Source organism: Meleagris gallopavo, chromosome 7, assembly GCF_905368555.1.
Source record: "Meleagris gallopavo chromosome 7, MGAL_WU_HG_1.1, whole genome shotgun sequence".
Taxonomy (NCBI): Eukaryota; Metazoa; Chordata; class Aves; order Galliformes; family Phasianidae; genus Meleagris; species Meleagris gallopavo.
In genome coordinates, this window is record NC_139410.1 from 1,958,678 (window position 1) to 1,974,897 (window position 16,220).

The 16,220-nt window shown below is 40.0% G+C and overlaps 1 protein-coding gene across 1 annotated transcript in view; it reads right to left on the bottom strand.

Moving 5' to 3' along the window:
- The window catches only part of PMS1 (PMS1 homolog 1, mismatch repair system component), a 41,434-nt gene that overhangs the window by 12,958 nt on the left and 12,256 nt on the right, over positions 1-16,220 (bottom strand). The window contains exons 6-9 of the mRNA XM_085228822.1: positions 9,029-9,145; positions 5,185-5,307; positions 3,628-3,771; positions 1,539-2,416 (exon numbers count right to left, since the gene is read on the bottom strand). Of these exons, the coding sequence (XP_085084948.1) occupies positions 1,539-2,416; positions 3,628-3,771; positions 5,185-5,307; positions 9,029-9,145 (1,262 nt within the window). The remainder of the gene's footprint in view (positions 1-1,538; positions 2,417-3,627; positions 3,772-5,184; positions 5,308-9,028; positions 9,146-16,220) is intronic.

The window sequence follows — 16,220 nt, forward strand, 5'->3', positions numbered from 1 at the left end:
ATCTAGTGCTAAATCTTTCAGTGACTCCAACATCTACTGGGCTGTACTGCATTCATTTCTATAGGTAAGAAAAATTCCACTACCAGAGAGGTCTCCGTTCTGAACTAACATAATCTGTAGGCACGCTCTTAAACATAACAGTTGTACCAGGAAAGCAACCATGAAATCCCAAAAGCTAAAGCAGAGCAAATTAAAATTTTCTGAAGCAGCTGGCAGAACCTTTTGTTTTGTTTCATTAAAAGCATGAATATAATTGGAGTAGATTTCTATTAGTACGTTAATACTCCTACTGAAGGAGAGGTGGGCAAAACACCATTTCTCACGTGCATGGTTTTGTGATCGGAACACACTGCTTGCTCAAATAATTCTACAGCTATAGCTTTTTTTTTGCACCACTCTCCTCATCAAATCTCTCAACAGTGTGAAAATTACATTATTTTGTCTTGTGGCTTCCTTAATCCCCTCTCTTCACTTCTGTACCATTAAAAAAAAACACATTTTCACTTAACACTTAAGTGATTCTTTCGACAATAAGCACGTAAAACTGCTGAAGAACTATTATTTTCTCCTCTGTATGATTCTATCTCTCACAACACTGAAAGAACCTTCCACATTTTGCACTGTCTTAGAATGCCTTAAAATCTGTTATTCTAATTGATCTTGCCCGGCAATATAAATTCCACATATATTTTAACTAACTGACCAACAGATCCCCACTCCAAAAAAAAAAAAAAAAAAAAAAAAAAGAAGGATACCAGAAAACCCAAATTAAAGAAGGCTACAATATTTTCCTGACTTGCAGATGAATTTCAAAAATTCACTGATAGAACAGTCTAGAATAGGAAACGTTGATATGTTGATATTCAGACTGTAATCTGAACAGAGGTTTGATTTAGAGTGAAACAAAGGACCCACTAGCATTTGAACTGCACTATATTCTCTCAGCAGGCACTGGAATAGCTGTTGGGGGGAAGGAAATTCCTTGTGTCATTTGACTGGGTTTTATACATACAATAACGGGGTAGACTGTGTTGGGATACTTACTAAATATAGGGGAAAGGAGTTTTCCAAATGTTCAAGTACTAAAGATCCTAAAAGAGAATTCTCACTTTAAAGCAATAAAAAGAGAACTGCTGGTTGGAAAAAGTTCTGCAGGAACGATACAGTGCCTCATTCATCACTGCGCCGGTTTTCATTGACAGTGCTTCTGAGTGACGATACACAGGCAAGCCCTTAAAAAGCTGATGTTTGTATGATTCACAAAGCACAGTTCTTGCCTGTTATTTCTAAATAACAATTCAGGGAAATTGTCCCTACTTAACTGCTGCACGGCAAATACAGTGGCCAAACAAGTAACTCAAAGCAGCAGTGCACGTCTGACAATACCATTACTGACCTTGAAAAGACAAAAATAATTTTCTGTTCTGTTTTTCATAAATAACTGGGAAGTTATAATCTTTCTCCCGCTCACGACAGATGACTCATTTGCTCATTGCTAACTACTAGATTTAGAAGCAAGATGAAGCCTGGAAACTTACTTGTGCTTTTCTTCTTCATTTAAATTCTTCCACAGCTCTTCAATTTTCAATAGGATGTCCTTCATGCTACACCTCGGATTTTCAGAAAATAATTTTGAACGATATTCTTGGATGAAGTGTTCAAATGCAGACTTTGATTTCCTTATTGTTCGACCATGAATTAAGTCATAACCCGTTACTTGTCCTGTTTTCTCATCTATTACATTTCTTTTCTTTACAGTTTGATTTGGGATTTGTGGATCGTGGCTTTGTTCATCACTGCGTTCACTTTGCTTATTAATTGCTCCTCCAGCTTCAGGAATTAAAACCTTAACAGGTTCCAGGTTGTCTCCTGAGGAGTTTTTAAATGCATTTCCCATACTCCAATTATCAGCAGAGATTTCAGGTAAGTCTTCAGGGACTAAGGCTTCTTCAGCGTTAGCAGAACTCAAAAGGTGCCCACCATCTTTTTTAGACCCAGGATCTATAGGAGCACTGTTACTTGGAATACCAGTTGTATTTTGTCCGTTCTGCTCCTCCTCACACAATAAACGCAAGGAACCTTCTTGAAAGGCATCCTTCTTAGAAGCCTCTTTTTCTTCTAGGCGACTATGTACAGTATCACCAGAGAATATCTGATGGTTTAAACAGATCTCTGTGTTTTTTCCTGCTTGACAACTTTGCACATCACTGCTGAATGAAAGGAATGAAGTATGAGCATGTAGATCATTGTTTCCAGATGGTTCCTTTTCATTAACGACCACATCTGTTTGTCCTGCTTTATGAACAAACATGTCTTCTGAGGTAACATCTGTTTTATTAGCTTCGCCAGAGACTGTAGCAGGTAGTGGCCCATACAAAGATTTCAACACATGTTCAACAGCAAGTAAGACACAGTCCTGGGAAGAAAAAACAAACAAACAAAACAAATGAATAAAAATAACAACCAGAAAAAAAGACACATAGAAGCATGAGTAAAAACCTAAATACATAACTGACAGGTATCGAGAATACAGAGCAAAGTGATCTTATTCAGAATATTTTTCAAACAAATCTGGAGAGATTATGGAATATTTCTTTTTTTACACATGGTAAAAAAGGCTGAAATGGACAAATTTCACCTCAAATATTTGGGATAGGTGTTTTGCTTCACTGGTTTACACTGAAATCATGGAAGTGATTAACTGCTTTCTTTATACCACAGTGGACTGACTGCTGAAAACCATATCAAGTAGAGCTATTCCCACTTCATACAGCGTCAAAAGCTCACAGTAAAGACAGAAGTACCAGCAACACTCCAACTGACGTAAGCATGTTTGTAAAGGTGTTGTCAAGACAGTTCTGCAGCAAATGATGGAAATAAGGAACAGACAAGAAAACCCCAACCCTCTTTCTAATACCAAAGAAAAGTTTTAAACTAGAACAGGTGTGAGAATGCTATGTTAATTTTGATATAAATGGCACTTCATCGCCAACGCATTTTCAAGATGAACATAAACAACTACAAGAACTTTAATTGAAAAGGATAAATTTACCTGTGTGACTGCCTTCGTGCAATGTGAATAGCTTTGTTAATTTCTGTGGCATTACTTTTTATGCGAATTACCAAAAAATGGAAGTAGATTTACACAACGTATAGCACTAGATAACCTTCAAAATGTGGGCACATATTGTTTAGTTAGATTTCAGGTCTTGATAGTATCAACAGGATACCCCAAAACTTAAGTGATGTCAACAATTATGTAAGCACATAACAGCAAACAGTGCATTCAGCAGAAATCAACTTCCCCTTCATAATGTGTGCAGTGTTATAAATGTTTATTACTCAGTGCACTGAGAATCTAAGCTAAGAGATTCTAAGAGATTTATTAAAGGACACACATCACAATTACATTGAGCTTTGGTCACTATAAAGCTATCTGGAAACAAACACGTGTGTGAAAGCACATAAATGATCTTCAAAATCAACTAGGAAATGAGTTTTGAATAATCCTCCTAAAAACTTCAGCAGCACTGTTTACCTTCACACATTTCAGCAGTTCCAGAAGCCCTTATTACCTGTGCATAAGTAAAACTTGTCAACTCAACAGCAGAATAAGACATTAGTTACCTTATACTGCAGCAGAACTTCAGTTTTATCAGGTGTTAAATTCACATCCACAGCAGAGGCAGGTACAGTAATATTCAGAAAGAACACAGGGTATAAGCGTGCGCTGTCCTTTTGCATCAGCACACTGTAGTACTGTCGAATTAACTACAGATTAATTTAGTAAAGAGATGTCAGTAAAGGCAACAAAATAGAAACAAAGGCACAGGAACAAAATTTGATGTTATAAAATTATAACTGTATTTTTTCCCCAAATTAATAGAATGCTAAAAAGATATTTGAATACACATGTGTGACAAAATAATCACCAAAAGGAGCTTACTAGTGGTTCCCATGTATTCACAGCTAAATAAACATAAAAATAGAACAAAAAAAGATCAAATTCCAAGAAACAAATGGAAGCTGCTTTGACCTTCTGAATAAATACATCGATCATATTTGGAAAAACACACTTGATATGCTTGTACTTAAAAATGACCAAATTGGACTGCAATTCTAACACTTACTTCCTCACTCAACCCAAATGCTATTATTTCCGTGTTTGTTTTTTTAAAAACAATCTACTTACACAGCTTGCAACTACATTACTGTCTCTTTCAGCCAAACCAAAATCTGTTTGAGAAAGTAACACTTGCACCACAGAGCCGACCTTTTCCCAGAACAGGATTAGTCTGTTCCTTTTGTTAACCCAACTATAAATTTACAACTTTTCACAAACTTTGCTTCCCCTTACTGCTTTCTCTATAATCCCCTTGAAAACTGCCAACAAACAACCAAAAAATTCATTAGTTGTTTCAGAATTTAGGTCAAAATAAAAGGAATCGCCACTCCAAGAACAGCCCTAAACGAAGGGCAATGCATTTTTACTTTGTATTACAGTGCCCTGAGCCCCATCCAGCCCCTGCTCAAGAAGCGGTCTCTTTTATGGGATCCAAACTGAACCTTACGCTGCAGCAAGAAATAGGGATATCAAATACTGTGTGGAGATGTAGCACAGGATTAGCCTTGGTTGTCGCTTACAACACAAACACAAGTTCAAGGCTTATATCTACCAAACTCTGAGTGTAGACTGAAAATGAATTCATTTTCTCCACTTTGAACCCTACGTGTACACTTCAGCATGAGTTGAATATTCTTTTCTGGGAGGTGCGAGGATTAGAACAGCAATGCTGCTCCAAGTGGGGTGCTGCAAGGTTCAGCGGTGTGAGAAACCCAAGAGTATCAAATTCTGCCTACACAATGCCTAGCTGCAGCCAGTGCTTCTGCACTATCACTTTCATTTTTATTCAACGCAAACACAGATTTAAAGTGCAAGTGTATAAAAGCCTGATAAGCCCTCAGTATGAAGTGCACAAAATTATGATTTTTATTTCAGAAAAAATGTCTTATGGGAAACCACAAAGAGTTCCTGCATGAAAAACTGCGCGGGTCTAATTCTGCTGGGCTAATAGTAAAAAAAGATCAACTATCCTGGGCTCCTGTATATCTGAAATTCATTTTTTTCAAGCAGCTGTAACTACAGCCTTCAGCTCTGTGGTTGTAAATGCTAGAGGGTGTTACCTTTAATATTTCCTTCTGATGAACTGGACGATCATTTATAAAAATAAAACTCCGTTCTGAGCTTGAGAGACTTGTCAAAGAGCTGTCTGACTCAGCTTTTGGAAGAAATCCAGAAAGATTTATCTGTAATGATACAACAAATACAGCACAAAGGTCTTTAAAAGACAACGTCAAAAAATATTTTTTTGAGGTGGGAAATGATAGTGAAACAAGCAGGAGGCCCAGCCATTTGAATACATGCATTGCTTTGTCAGAGCTGTGATGGTTTAGTAGGAAATACTGGTGGTTGGACTGGATGATCTCGGAGGTCTTTCTCAACCTCGGTGGTTCTGTGACTCTATGATTCAAGCGATGCACGCGCTTTAAGGAAAAGAGGTTGAGAAGGATACTTCTGTCTCTATTACCCCTCATCAACTGAGGCATTTCCTATTGGGACTGCAGGTTCACCAGGTTGCTGTCTGCAGCTGGGGGTTGGAGTTGGTTGGAGCCAACAAACCAACGCCAGCTAACTGCGTACTTGCTGACCGCAGGGCTGCCAACTACCGTCAGTATAAGCTCAAGGCACACACTGCTGTCCAGCCTGGAGAAGGTGGAAGCGAGCTCATTCTAAGGTAGAAAATCAAAACATGAACTTCCTCTCTTTCCACACTCAGGACATCTTAAGTAGCCTGTAGTCAGGCCTTTATTCAGGACACCAAAATTTACCTACACCACGGGCAAGCAAAGCATCTGCCTTCAGCCTCGAGCAGAACCTGCACGCATCCAACCCTGACAAGGAGCCCAGGAACACATCACACAACTCAAGTACCTAACATTAAGCACAAATTTTATAACTTCTCCATTAAGCCTTTTTAGCTTTGTTGTTTTTGTTTTTTTTTTCCTCAGCTGAAACGAGGCCGATGACTTGTGCTGCTTGCCTCATCAGTTCCTCCTCTCTTCCACCAAACAACTTGAGAGCCTTTAAAACGATTTCAATTATATCTGGTGAAGAAGCAGAAATCCCAAAGATACTGTATTTCCACAATTTCTGTCATAACTGACAGCTGTTTGGAGAGGACACCCTTGAAATAACGACCCTTCTGCAGAAAAGGCAATGGTACCTTCTCCAAAGACAGGATCCACCAGCACTGACATGTGCCAGCCAGCACAATTACTGCCCCACGTGCTGCCCCACTGTAGTTTGCCCAGACAAATAGCTAAGGGCTCAGCGTGGGGCAAAGCAAAGACTGAAGTCTGGGTACGTGGGAAAGTATGGAGAACATTCTGGTAGCAGGGTGGATCACAGAATACAGAAATCAGATCTCTCTGGTTTTTCTTTTGGCAGAATCTCTTGCACATACTAAGACCCAAGCTATCATGCATTTGAAACGGGACTTAAAATCCCTGGGACTTGGCCTATCCTCCCCACTCACCTACGTCACACCAGCTATCTGCCCATGTGCTCCCTTATTCCCTCCTGACCTTGTAACAAGCATTCTGTGCTAAAGCTGGAGTGTTCTGGTCAGCAACGTTGCACATAACCAAACACCACTGGTCAAGTTAAAGAGGTGTCAAATATCTGCTGGATCATTATCAAAAAACAACATGCAGCACTTCTTGATTTTATCCTGCAGCTTTAGCACATCCTCTCTGAACGTCCCTTCTTTATGCTTCAAAATTCTTTTCCAGTTTCCAAACATCTGTATTAGTGTTTCACTTCGAACAGCATTTCGATATACAGACAACATTAAAACAAAACTGAAAGTCTCTAAATAAGTCGCTTAAGAAGCTGCCAGACTAAGAAATGGCTGACTGCTGTTACTATTTAAAGACACGTGGAATATCAAGTATGCTCATTAGAAGTTAGTAATGAGCTCCCAAACTAATCTTAATTATTAAAATGATAATGTATGAAAATATTTTCTTAAATTCAGGCAAAATTACAGAGACTGGAGAATATTAAATGTACGTAAATATATATTAAAATATAGCTGTGTTGATTGGACAGTAAGCCTTTCTTCGGTGCTTACCCTTTTCCCAGCAGCTCGTATACCCGCCAAACGTAACCCTCACAGAATATAGGAAAATTCCTAGGAATTCCATAGGAATTCCTTTCTCTGTAAAAATTTCCTGAGTGAAACTTTTCAGCCAAATTGGAGCCACCCATTTCCAAGAATGGGGATGCAAAAAGCATAGATGATGCTTTGCACATGACAAACTGTCCGTTCTTTATTTTCTTTGGTTCTCTTTCTACTTTGTGAGTACTTCCCAACTTTTCCATGCCTTGGAGCCAACTTGAACTGTGTTCTTGTTTCATGCAGTGCTCGTAATAGGGAAGTTTTGAAGAAGGCGAGCTTCAAAATGCATGAATCACTTGTCGCAGAACATTTAAATGTGCAGTTAGTAAGGAACAGCTTGCAAAAGGTTTATAGCAACACCGATTTCGTATTCAGAGTCGACTTTGCAGTAAAGGAGTAGGAAGCTGCACAATGGACAAGGAGGAAATGAAGAATTAGTGCTGCTCTCATCTGCGCACTAAATGAGGCATAGACTGCATGGAAAGGAAAAGTGGCACACACGTTGTCATCAAATAGCTAGCCCAATTCCTGCACGCAAAGGAAAGAGACAAGGGCTACACAGGCAGCCTTAATTCTGTCATTTCATTGTGTTTGCCTGCTTAAATGAGAAATATCCATAGCTTCTGAATGTGAATCTGTGCACACACAACATGCACGGATCACTTACACACCTATAAATGATGCACGTGGTATTTTACACACTATTTAGAGACAGAGAGAGAGATGGAATGTTCCCCAACTTCTATTCAAGGAATATGGATGCCTCATGATATAGCAAAGAGGTAACGTGAGAAGCTGAGTGCCTCCCTCAAGCTAGTCCCTTTTAAATACCCCCTGGTCCTCCCTGCAGAGCCCCCTGCACTTGCCATATGGGGCACAGCCAGCGAGCACTCAGGTATGAACAGAACATCTGTGCTTGTTCTGACATAAACATGAAAACTTTGTAAGCTATGAGAAGCAACTTTGCCTCCCCCCCCCGTCGAATCCATGTTTATATATATTATAAGCATTCTTACAAACTCCATATTTAAGACTGACTAAACAAATTCTTGCAGCACAGACATTTGTGTTCGGTACTCTCACATTACCGAAGGTGATTCATCTCATCTACATGACTATGGGCAAGATCCACTACTACAGGATACAGAAAAAAAGTTAACTCTGCAGTCTCAGCAGGAGTGTGACTCTCCTCTGTAAGAGTGTCTGCAACAAAAACAGAAGCAGAATTTTTTAAAAAGTGAAAATGTTAGACTTTGAACAGCAGCAAAAGACTTTCATGCTCTTAATTTTTTTGAAAGCTAACAAGCATTTCCTCCAAATGCAGGCTTGTTATAAATCTTACAAAATTTGCCCTCTGAACATGTGCTTATTTTGCTCTTCTGGTGTCCCTGACTGAAATTGAGAGAATATTTAGAAGATAAGGCTAAGAGGCCATGAGGATAAGAACGATATAGCTATTTAGTTATTAATCAGAGCACAACCTGCCCGCAGGCCAGGAATCCCAACTTAGACAGCTCTGAGCAATCAGCAATTCTGCATTTGTCATCACAACTGTTTTTACTGCCATTTGATCAGTGCCACATGAGTCCCGACGAGATGATTCTGGGAGTGCATTTTCAATCACCAAACCAATTAATTTTACAGAGGCAAGTAACAGAATCAAATGTATTAATCAGATGTCAGTCTGGAGATAATATTCCCTATTTCAAAGTCTCTTTTTTGAGTACTGACTTAGCTCTTCATCGACGGGCTGTAAGTGGATTTGGGAGAAGGAAGCTTAAACTCACCTCAGGATCCTCACAGCGGTGTTGAAAAGGTACCATACTGCCCATAACGGCTGTTCCCAGAACTGACATGCAGGCCATTTTGTGATCTGACACCCTGTTCTTCTGCCAAATAGCTGCCTGAAACAAGTGGCACAGAGTCAAATTTTTGACATTATATTTATATTTGTTGAACTTAAGTCATGTCTATGAACATGTATATGCAACTGCACACATACTGTATATGTAACATTCTGTACTTTGACCCTCTTACATTCACAACTTTCTCTGTTAACACACACGATATGGTACTTTTTGGTAAGGTTTCTCATGTCGTATTACTTATTTAGACTTGTAGCTATCAGCAAATTAAGTAAAGTTTGTGTTCTTTAATGTTACGTAGCTAACCTGAACTTCTGCACTTAACAATTGTTAAACAGCAAACCAGTGAAAATACTACTTCTCCTCTTAGAGATATTGCAGCGAGCTACATGTCTTTCACTGCGTACACATATTAAAGGTTTATAATATCTTTCTGGCATGATGGTCAGCATTTGAAAGTGGGCACTGTAATGCATATGGAATTTCATTTCCATTCATACCTCCCATCTGGATGCTCTAGGTCTACAAGTCTGTATTTTTAGGAAGAAATGCAGTTTGTAAGGAACTATCCATGGGTGTTTGTCTACTGAAAATTGAAGTTAGAAGCACATGTGCTCTATTAGATACATACCTTTTGTAAAGAATTAGCCAATACAGTAAGGCTGCATGAACTGCAACTTGCATGAGAGAAATTTTCCTGTTAAATCCTCTTACATACTTAGGAAGTTTTAACAACCTTGGGAAGTGAAATTTTGCCTTTCTAATGTGAGGTGCCCTCACTAACATGAACCCCTATATTGAACAGCCACAAATTTAACCCTGAATCTGCTTACCTTTGACTTACCACTATATACCAACAACAACAATTGTGCTTAGCTGGCTTTCTGCTCCTAAGCAACTTATAGATTCACACTGGCTTTGTATCTACTTCTGTCATCATTAGCTGACTGAGTCTATTTCGGTGTGCAACATTCAAACATAAAAGGAAAAAAATGCAGGAAGTCGCCCATTAAATCTGACATTATGGTGCTGGTTTAAAAATAGATGTTTAAATAGGTGCTAGGTGTCCAATAAATTCAAGATAAGTTCACAGTACTCTGGCACAGGATGTTATGTGAAAGCATGGTGAGCAAACAAAGAATATGCCACGCGCCAATCTCAAGAAATGCAATACAGAGCCTTAAAATTCCACCTGTCCTGTAGGATATTCGCTGGTATCGAAGGGTGGATTGCACTGAAGAATGCAGCACTCCTGTAAAACAATATCCTCTTCTTACGGAACAGGTGAGATTTTTAAAGCTTTGAGACTGGTAATCCCAAAACTTTTCCCCAATCCTTAACTATTTATTTCCAAACTCCCTCCTGCCTGAAACCAACTCACTTTCTGCACACCGCTGACACTGTGCACGCTGCCCTACCGACCCACAGCCACCCGGAAGCCCCCAGATGCAGAAGACAACCTAAGTCAGGGAGGACAGGGCACGCACAAAGGGGCGAAGGAGAAGGGGTGCAGAGGGCAGTGTGCCTGCAGCTCGGTGCTCCGCAGGCGGCGGAGGAGGATGGAGCCCCGTGGCGCTCGGCCTCCCTGCTCTACACCTGCTGCACATCTCCTCAGAGACATTTGGGAGTGATGAAAGAATCTGTCCTCTTCCTCAGAGCTCATCTTATAAAACATATCCTGTACTGCTGCTATTTTAAAGTTGATTACTTAAAATGGAAACACGGAGTGCCAAACGATTTTTTTCTTTACTGGATACATTTTAAATTAAACACTTGTGACAAACAGAGAAAGACACTTGTTACGTGACTAGTATAAACACCCCGCTGTTTATTTTAGGTTATCCTAGTGTGATGCCACAGGTACAGATATAAATCCTAGCTGCTGATTAATGCAAGGCTGCTATTACCCTGCCCGGCCTGCTGAACGCTGGTACGTGGGACTGTAAAAAGATCACTGCGGTGAAGTGCTTTTAGAAAAGCCATGGAACATGAGAACTTATTAAATGCAAACTTGCTAAAAGTAGACACTGCTAAGAAGTTCAGAGTTTATTTATTTATTTGTACTTTTTTCCACAAAACAGACATAGAATGGATTGTGTGCTCTTTTTTAGCCTTGACTGCATATTATGAAGCCACAATGTAAGAACAGCCGGTTAATTTGAAAGAATGTATTTTCTAGACTCTCCACACGTATTAACGAGCTGTAAAAAGGAATCCATTAAGAAACAATGATAACTCCATTTTATTTATTTTAAAAAGTCCCCGTTTCCATGAGGTTCCTGCTATAGCCTCATTTTTTAACCTTGATTATACCCTTTAGTTCAGCTAAAAATACATACCCACACACCCCCCTCGTATTTTTTTTTTCTAGGTCATATAAACCTGGTGTCCAGGATGAGCCAAGGAAGAATCCGACTCTGCTCAGTATGATGACACTGCAAAAACAGCCTACTCAAAGATATATTATTACATACGGACCATCTTAGGGTTTGTTAGAGCCAGCCAAATATATCTCACCTTCCTCTTGGCTTCATTGAAGGAGATTACATGATCTTGGCCTTATTTTAAAAGTCCCAATGTATATGAAAGTCTATTGCACAGAAGATAAACACATGTATGTGTGAGTACGTATTTCCTTGGCCCCATCCAGCTCTAGAACGTGTGGATATCCACCTTTTTTTGCAGTATGTTAACACACACATGCCTGGAACAGCAATCTCTCTTTTATACTACACATAGCCTAGAAGGATTCCTCGAAAAATGTGCAATGACTGGAAAAAGAGTAGGCAACCTCTTCCCATCAGGGTGCCTAATATCACTAATGTCACTGAGGAGAATAACAGCTATTCACCATGTCTCCTCAAAGATCCCAAGGAAGGACAATGGAACAACTGCAGCCATTCCTCATCCCAACCCATCTTTCACGTTCTAGATCTCCTCTGAGCAGCCACAGCAATATGCAATCACAAAAACAAAAATCCCAGTTAGAGCTGAGGACTGAACGCTGTTGCTGGTGATGGTAATGCAGAACAATTACTATGCTGAGATGAATTCCTCCTGCTTACCTTACTACTACCTAACGGCTGTACTCAACCAGCCTGCCTTAGCACAACTGAGATACTTGAATTAAGGTGATGTGGACTTTCAGCACCCAAATCCCATCTTTTTTCTTCATTTATTTTGTGATAGTCATTGTGGTTTTTTATTTCCATCTCGAAAAGTTCGAGAGTGTGAAAGTCTAGTAGAGCAAGCTCTGTTCCTGATCTGCAGGTTGGTAAAATCCATTTGCTCTGTTAACAAGAGCTGCATTTCACAGCCTAACTTTGTTTTACATGCTCCAAAAATCCCATTCCTCTGGCACCTGAGATCTTACTTCAGACAGTTATCTCTTTGGGGCAGTGTCTTTCTTAGCTTTCCTGACTTAAAACGGCTTATTAGGCTCCCTCACAACCAAAAACACATCAGCTGTTTCTTAGGAGGGCACACAAACAGGAAGCAAGCCAGGCAGCAATATCACAAGTGTAAAATCAGTCAAAGGGAAATAAAAAACCCATCACCGTGAAAGCGAGCTTTTGCTCATGCTGCACAGCCACCTGGTTGCAAGGGGAGGCACATTCCTGCAGTGGAAGAAAAGCTATCACCTAAGATCAAGAACATAGCAAGATAAAGGCTTGGCCACGTAGTTTAAAATCCCAGCCTTGAAGCATCAGTGCCGTTTGATCTGCTCCAGGCCATAGTTGGTGTCTTGGTTTAAAAGCCATGCTAAGTTACCCTAATGAGAGAGCTCTGGTGTTCAAGAAACCTTTAGATGTTGTACTAAGGGACATGGCTTAGTGGGAAATACTGGTGATAAGTGAATGCTTGGATTGGATGATCTTAGAGGTCTTTTCCTACCTTGGTGATTCTCTGACTATGATTCTCTTGCACAATCTTCCCTTAATAACAGAGATTATGGCAGTTTCTCAGTTAACCTTAGAGAGAAAACAACTCTTTACCAAATCGTAACTGTTTTCCCCAAATATTTTGCATTTGCTTCTGAGGAATCAGCTACCTCATCCACTTTATAACTGACTGTGATTCAGTCACTGCTGGAAGCACAGAATAGAGAAACTTGAGGCACTGCTGTCCCCCATCGTAAGATGCACTCAACGAACCTCTCCCAAAGGCATCAGACATCACAGCTATCAACGGAGTTTGATGAAAGGTAGTTATTTTCCACTGCACCGTTCATTCTACAAATTCTTCAGTATTTCCTGCTCAAATTTCCCACTTGTGGTATGAGAGCACCCTCCCAGCAAAGAGGCACTCCTGAGCATCGTGCACTACAGAAGTGTTGGCCTGGGGACTGGAGGGTAAGTTAGGAAAGGAATCAAAAGGTACTGCAGGGAGCCACAGGCCTTCTTCTCTGAATGGATCTTTCAAAGCTTTCACGAATTACAAAGACAGAAGAATGTTCAGGGTTTTTTCGGCTGCTTTTACCACGCACAGTCAGCAAGCGGTTGGTTAGAGAAATCACACTTCCATAACAGAAACAAGAAAAACAATAAAAATCTAAACTGTCCTTCAGCAACATCATCACAGCAACTTCCACATTAAAAAAGAGAGTTTAAAAGCCTTCTGCGGCACAGTAATTAGCAGAAATAACAGAGGGCATACTTAACCCTGACAAAGCTCACTGCTAAGGAAGAAGGAAAGCTCCCACGCAGCTTTGGAAATGCCCTTTTGGCACTAACCTGTATCAAGCCTGTAAGGGAAATGTGCAGACTTTACAAGAGCCAGAGGCACATCTCAGATACTGCAGCCCAGGCTGCCTATATGAAGCAGTAATTGTTTTGAGATTTCAGACATATACTGGGCTGTCATTTGAAAAAAGTGATGGATGGGAAACTGGAAACCTCAGGGAATTAGTAATAGGATATAAAGCATTTCACCTCTAGGTCACCAGTTCAAATTCAACCAGGTTGGTAGTGACCAAAAGTAGTTACCATCTGGCAGCTGTTCTCTGGCTGATGTAAGCTGAGTTGAGGGTCTCAGCGCATTTCCTAGTGGACAGGTGGCCACATCACAAAAAACATCAGAATTAACTCTCTGTTGGGCTTTCTCAGCAAAGCCACTTAACAGTGAACAGAAGAAAAGACTGAATTTCAGATCAACTTGAATGCTTGTTGCTTGCAGAGCACTGCTGATTTTTACTCATTCCCCTTCATATTTTAAAGCACAAATGAGGGAGTCAATCATCATCACTACATTAAATAAAATAGCCTTTCCAACTGAAAAAAGAGCTTACGTGCTGCTGTTAATGCTCAACATAGATTTCTTTTCAACACGCAGCTAACAAGAGTTTGGAAGGAGAATGGATAAAGGTGAAGTATGATCCCATTATTAAAAAATAAAATTGAAAACTTACCCTAATGCGTAATTCTGGTTTATTCCATCTCTGAAGGAAAAAAACCCCACAGTTACTATGGAAAGTTCAAAGACAGAAAACAAACTGTTGTTGGACTAATGGATACAGACTGTAGGAGGTCAAGACTTCTCCAAAATCTTACATAAAACTAATTCAGATAATGAAGCAGCAGCATTTCCTCACAAAGTACATACTTAGCACCTGGAGGCACCATTTAGGTCAATACCAACCACTACCACAAAAGGGCTTTGGCTAAGAAAGAATGCCAACCACAGGTAAAGAAGCAGCTGTAGGACAGACCACCTGCATCCCGAGGTTCTTTTTTCCCAGAAGCAAACAGCAAACAGTCCTAGACGAAGGCTTCAAAACGCTATGCCTGAAAAGCACTTGGGAAAAAAAACAACAAACACTCCCTTTTGCAGATTTTTCTCAATAGAAACTGGAAAACATATTGAGCCTTAAGGCCCACCCGTGCTTTGTGTATGGCAGCAGTTGTGTATGACGTTACCTGTTGATAGGCACACTAAAATTAACTGTTGTCATGATTTATTCAGCCTTTCTATGTCTGAAATTGTTCAAAAAGGTAGAACTACCAGGTGTCCTCTCTCCTCTTGGCGTTCATGGAAGACAGCTAACAAGAACGGAGTTGAAGTATACAACCTTTCAACATGCCAAGGTATCCCTTAAACATCACCAGCTTGGGTGATGGGCCACAGACATGAAGTGGGAAGGAGCAGGTGAAGAGTTGCCCCAGGCAGAGCCCAGCAGCACTGCTCGTACAATGCAGCCCAAGCTTATGAGGGGCTAAAACGTGGCATTTCGGGCTGAGGGCTTTGACGTGGCTTCAGCAGTAGCTGACTTTGGAATGTTCTTAGCACGCTTTCAGATAATGTTAACTTTAAATAAACTTGCTGAATACTCGTGTAAATTATTTCCATTTGGCTGTCTCATTATTCAATATGCTTTCAAGGAACATGGTGATGAAAGAAGAAAAATACCTTTCTAACATAACCATACTGGCAAGAGGATCGACATTATCAGTATTCAAAGAATGTCTTGGCAGGATAAACCTTCATAAAAAGAAGGAGCACTAGCTAATCCAAGTTGTCAAAACAGCAATAGTACTTCAAGGGTTGATCTGCAAAGTGATTCATTATTTATTGCTAATGCAAACAAAACATTCTGAGCAGAAACAGGAATTGACTATTCTTTATCAGAAATTCACTGACAGAGTACACCAGTGAATAAACCCTAGGAGGACTGAAAAAGGATATCCGTTTTTCTTACGTACTGGAAAACTACCCTAAGGCAGTAAGAGCATCACTCTCAACAGAAAACAAATGGAACAATTAATGGCAATATTTTCATTTGTACTAACACAGACACACTGTGTGCCACAACCACAAGAAATCAAAAACAGAAATGTCAGTCAGAAGCATAAGGCACACGCTATTAATAAAAAAACAACACACACAAAACCAAGACAGTGGAAATACAGCATGAATCAATGTGTTGGGGATACTAAAAATGCATATGCACCTCAAGAATACACCTGACTTCCCAAAATAGATTTAATCCAGAATCTGTTACACAACCATTTTCAGGCGCCTAACTTCAGATACATTAATGAAAGTTTCTTCCTCATCGCACAATATATTCTTCCTCAGTGTGGTGAGAGCTGTGCTTTCTTCCATTCTCATTCCTTAT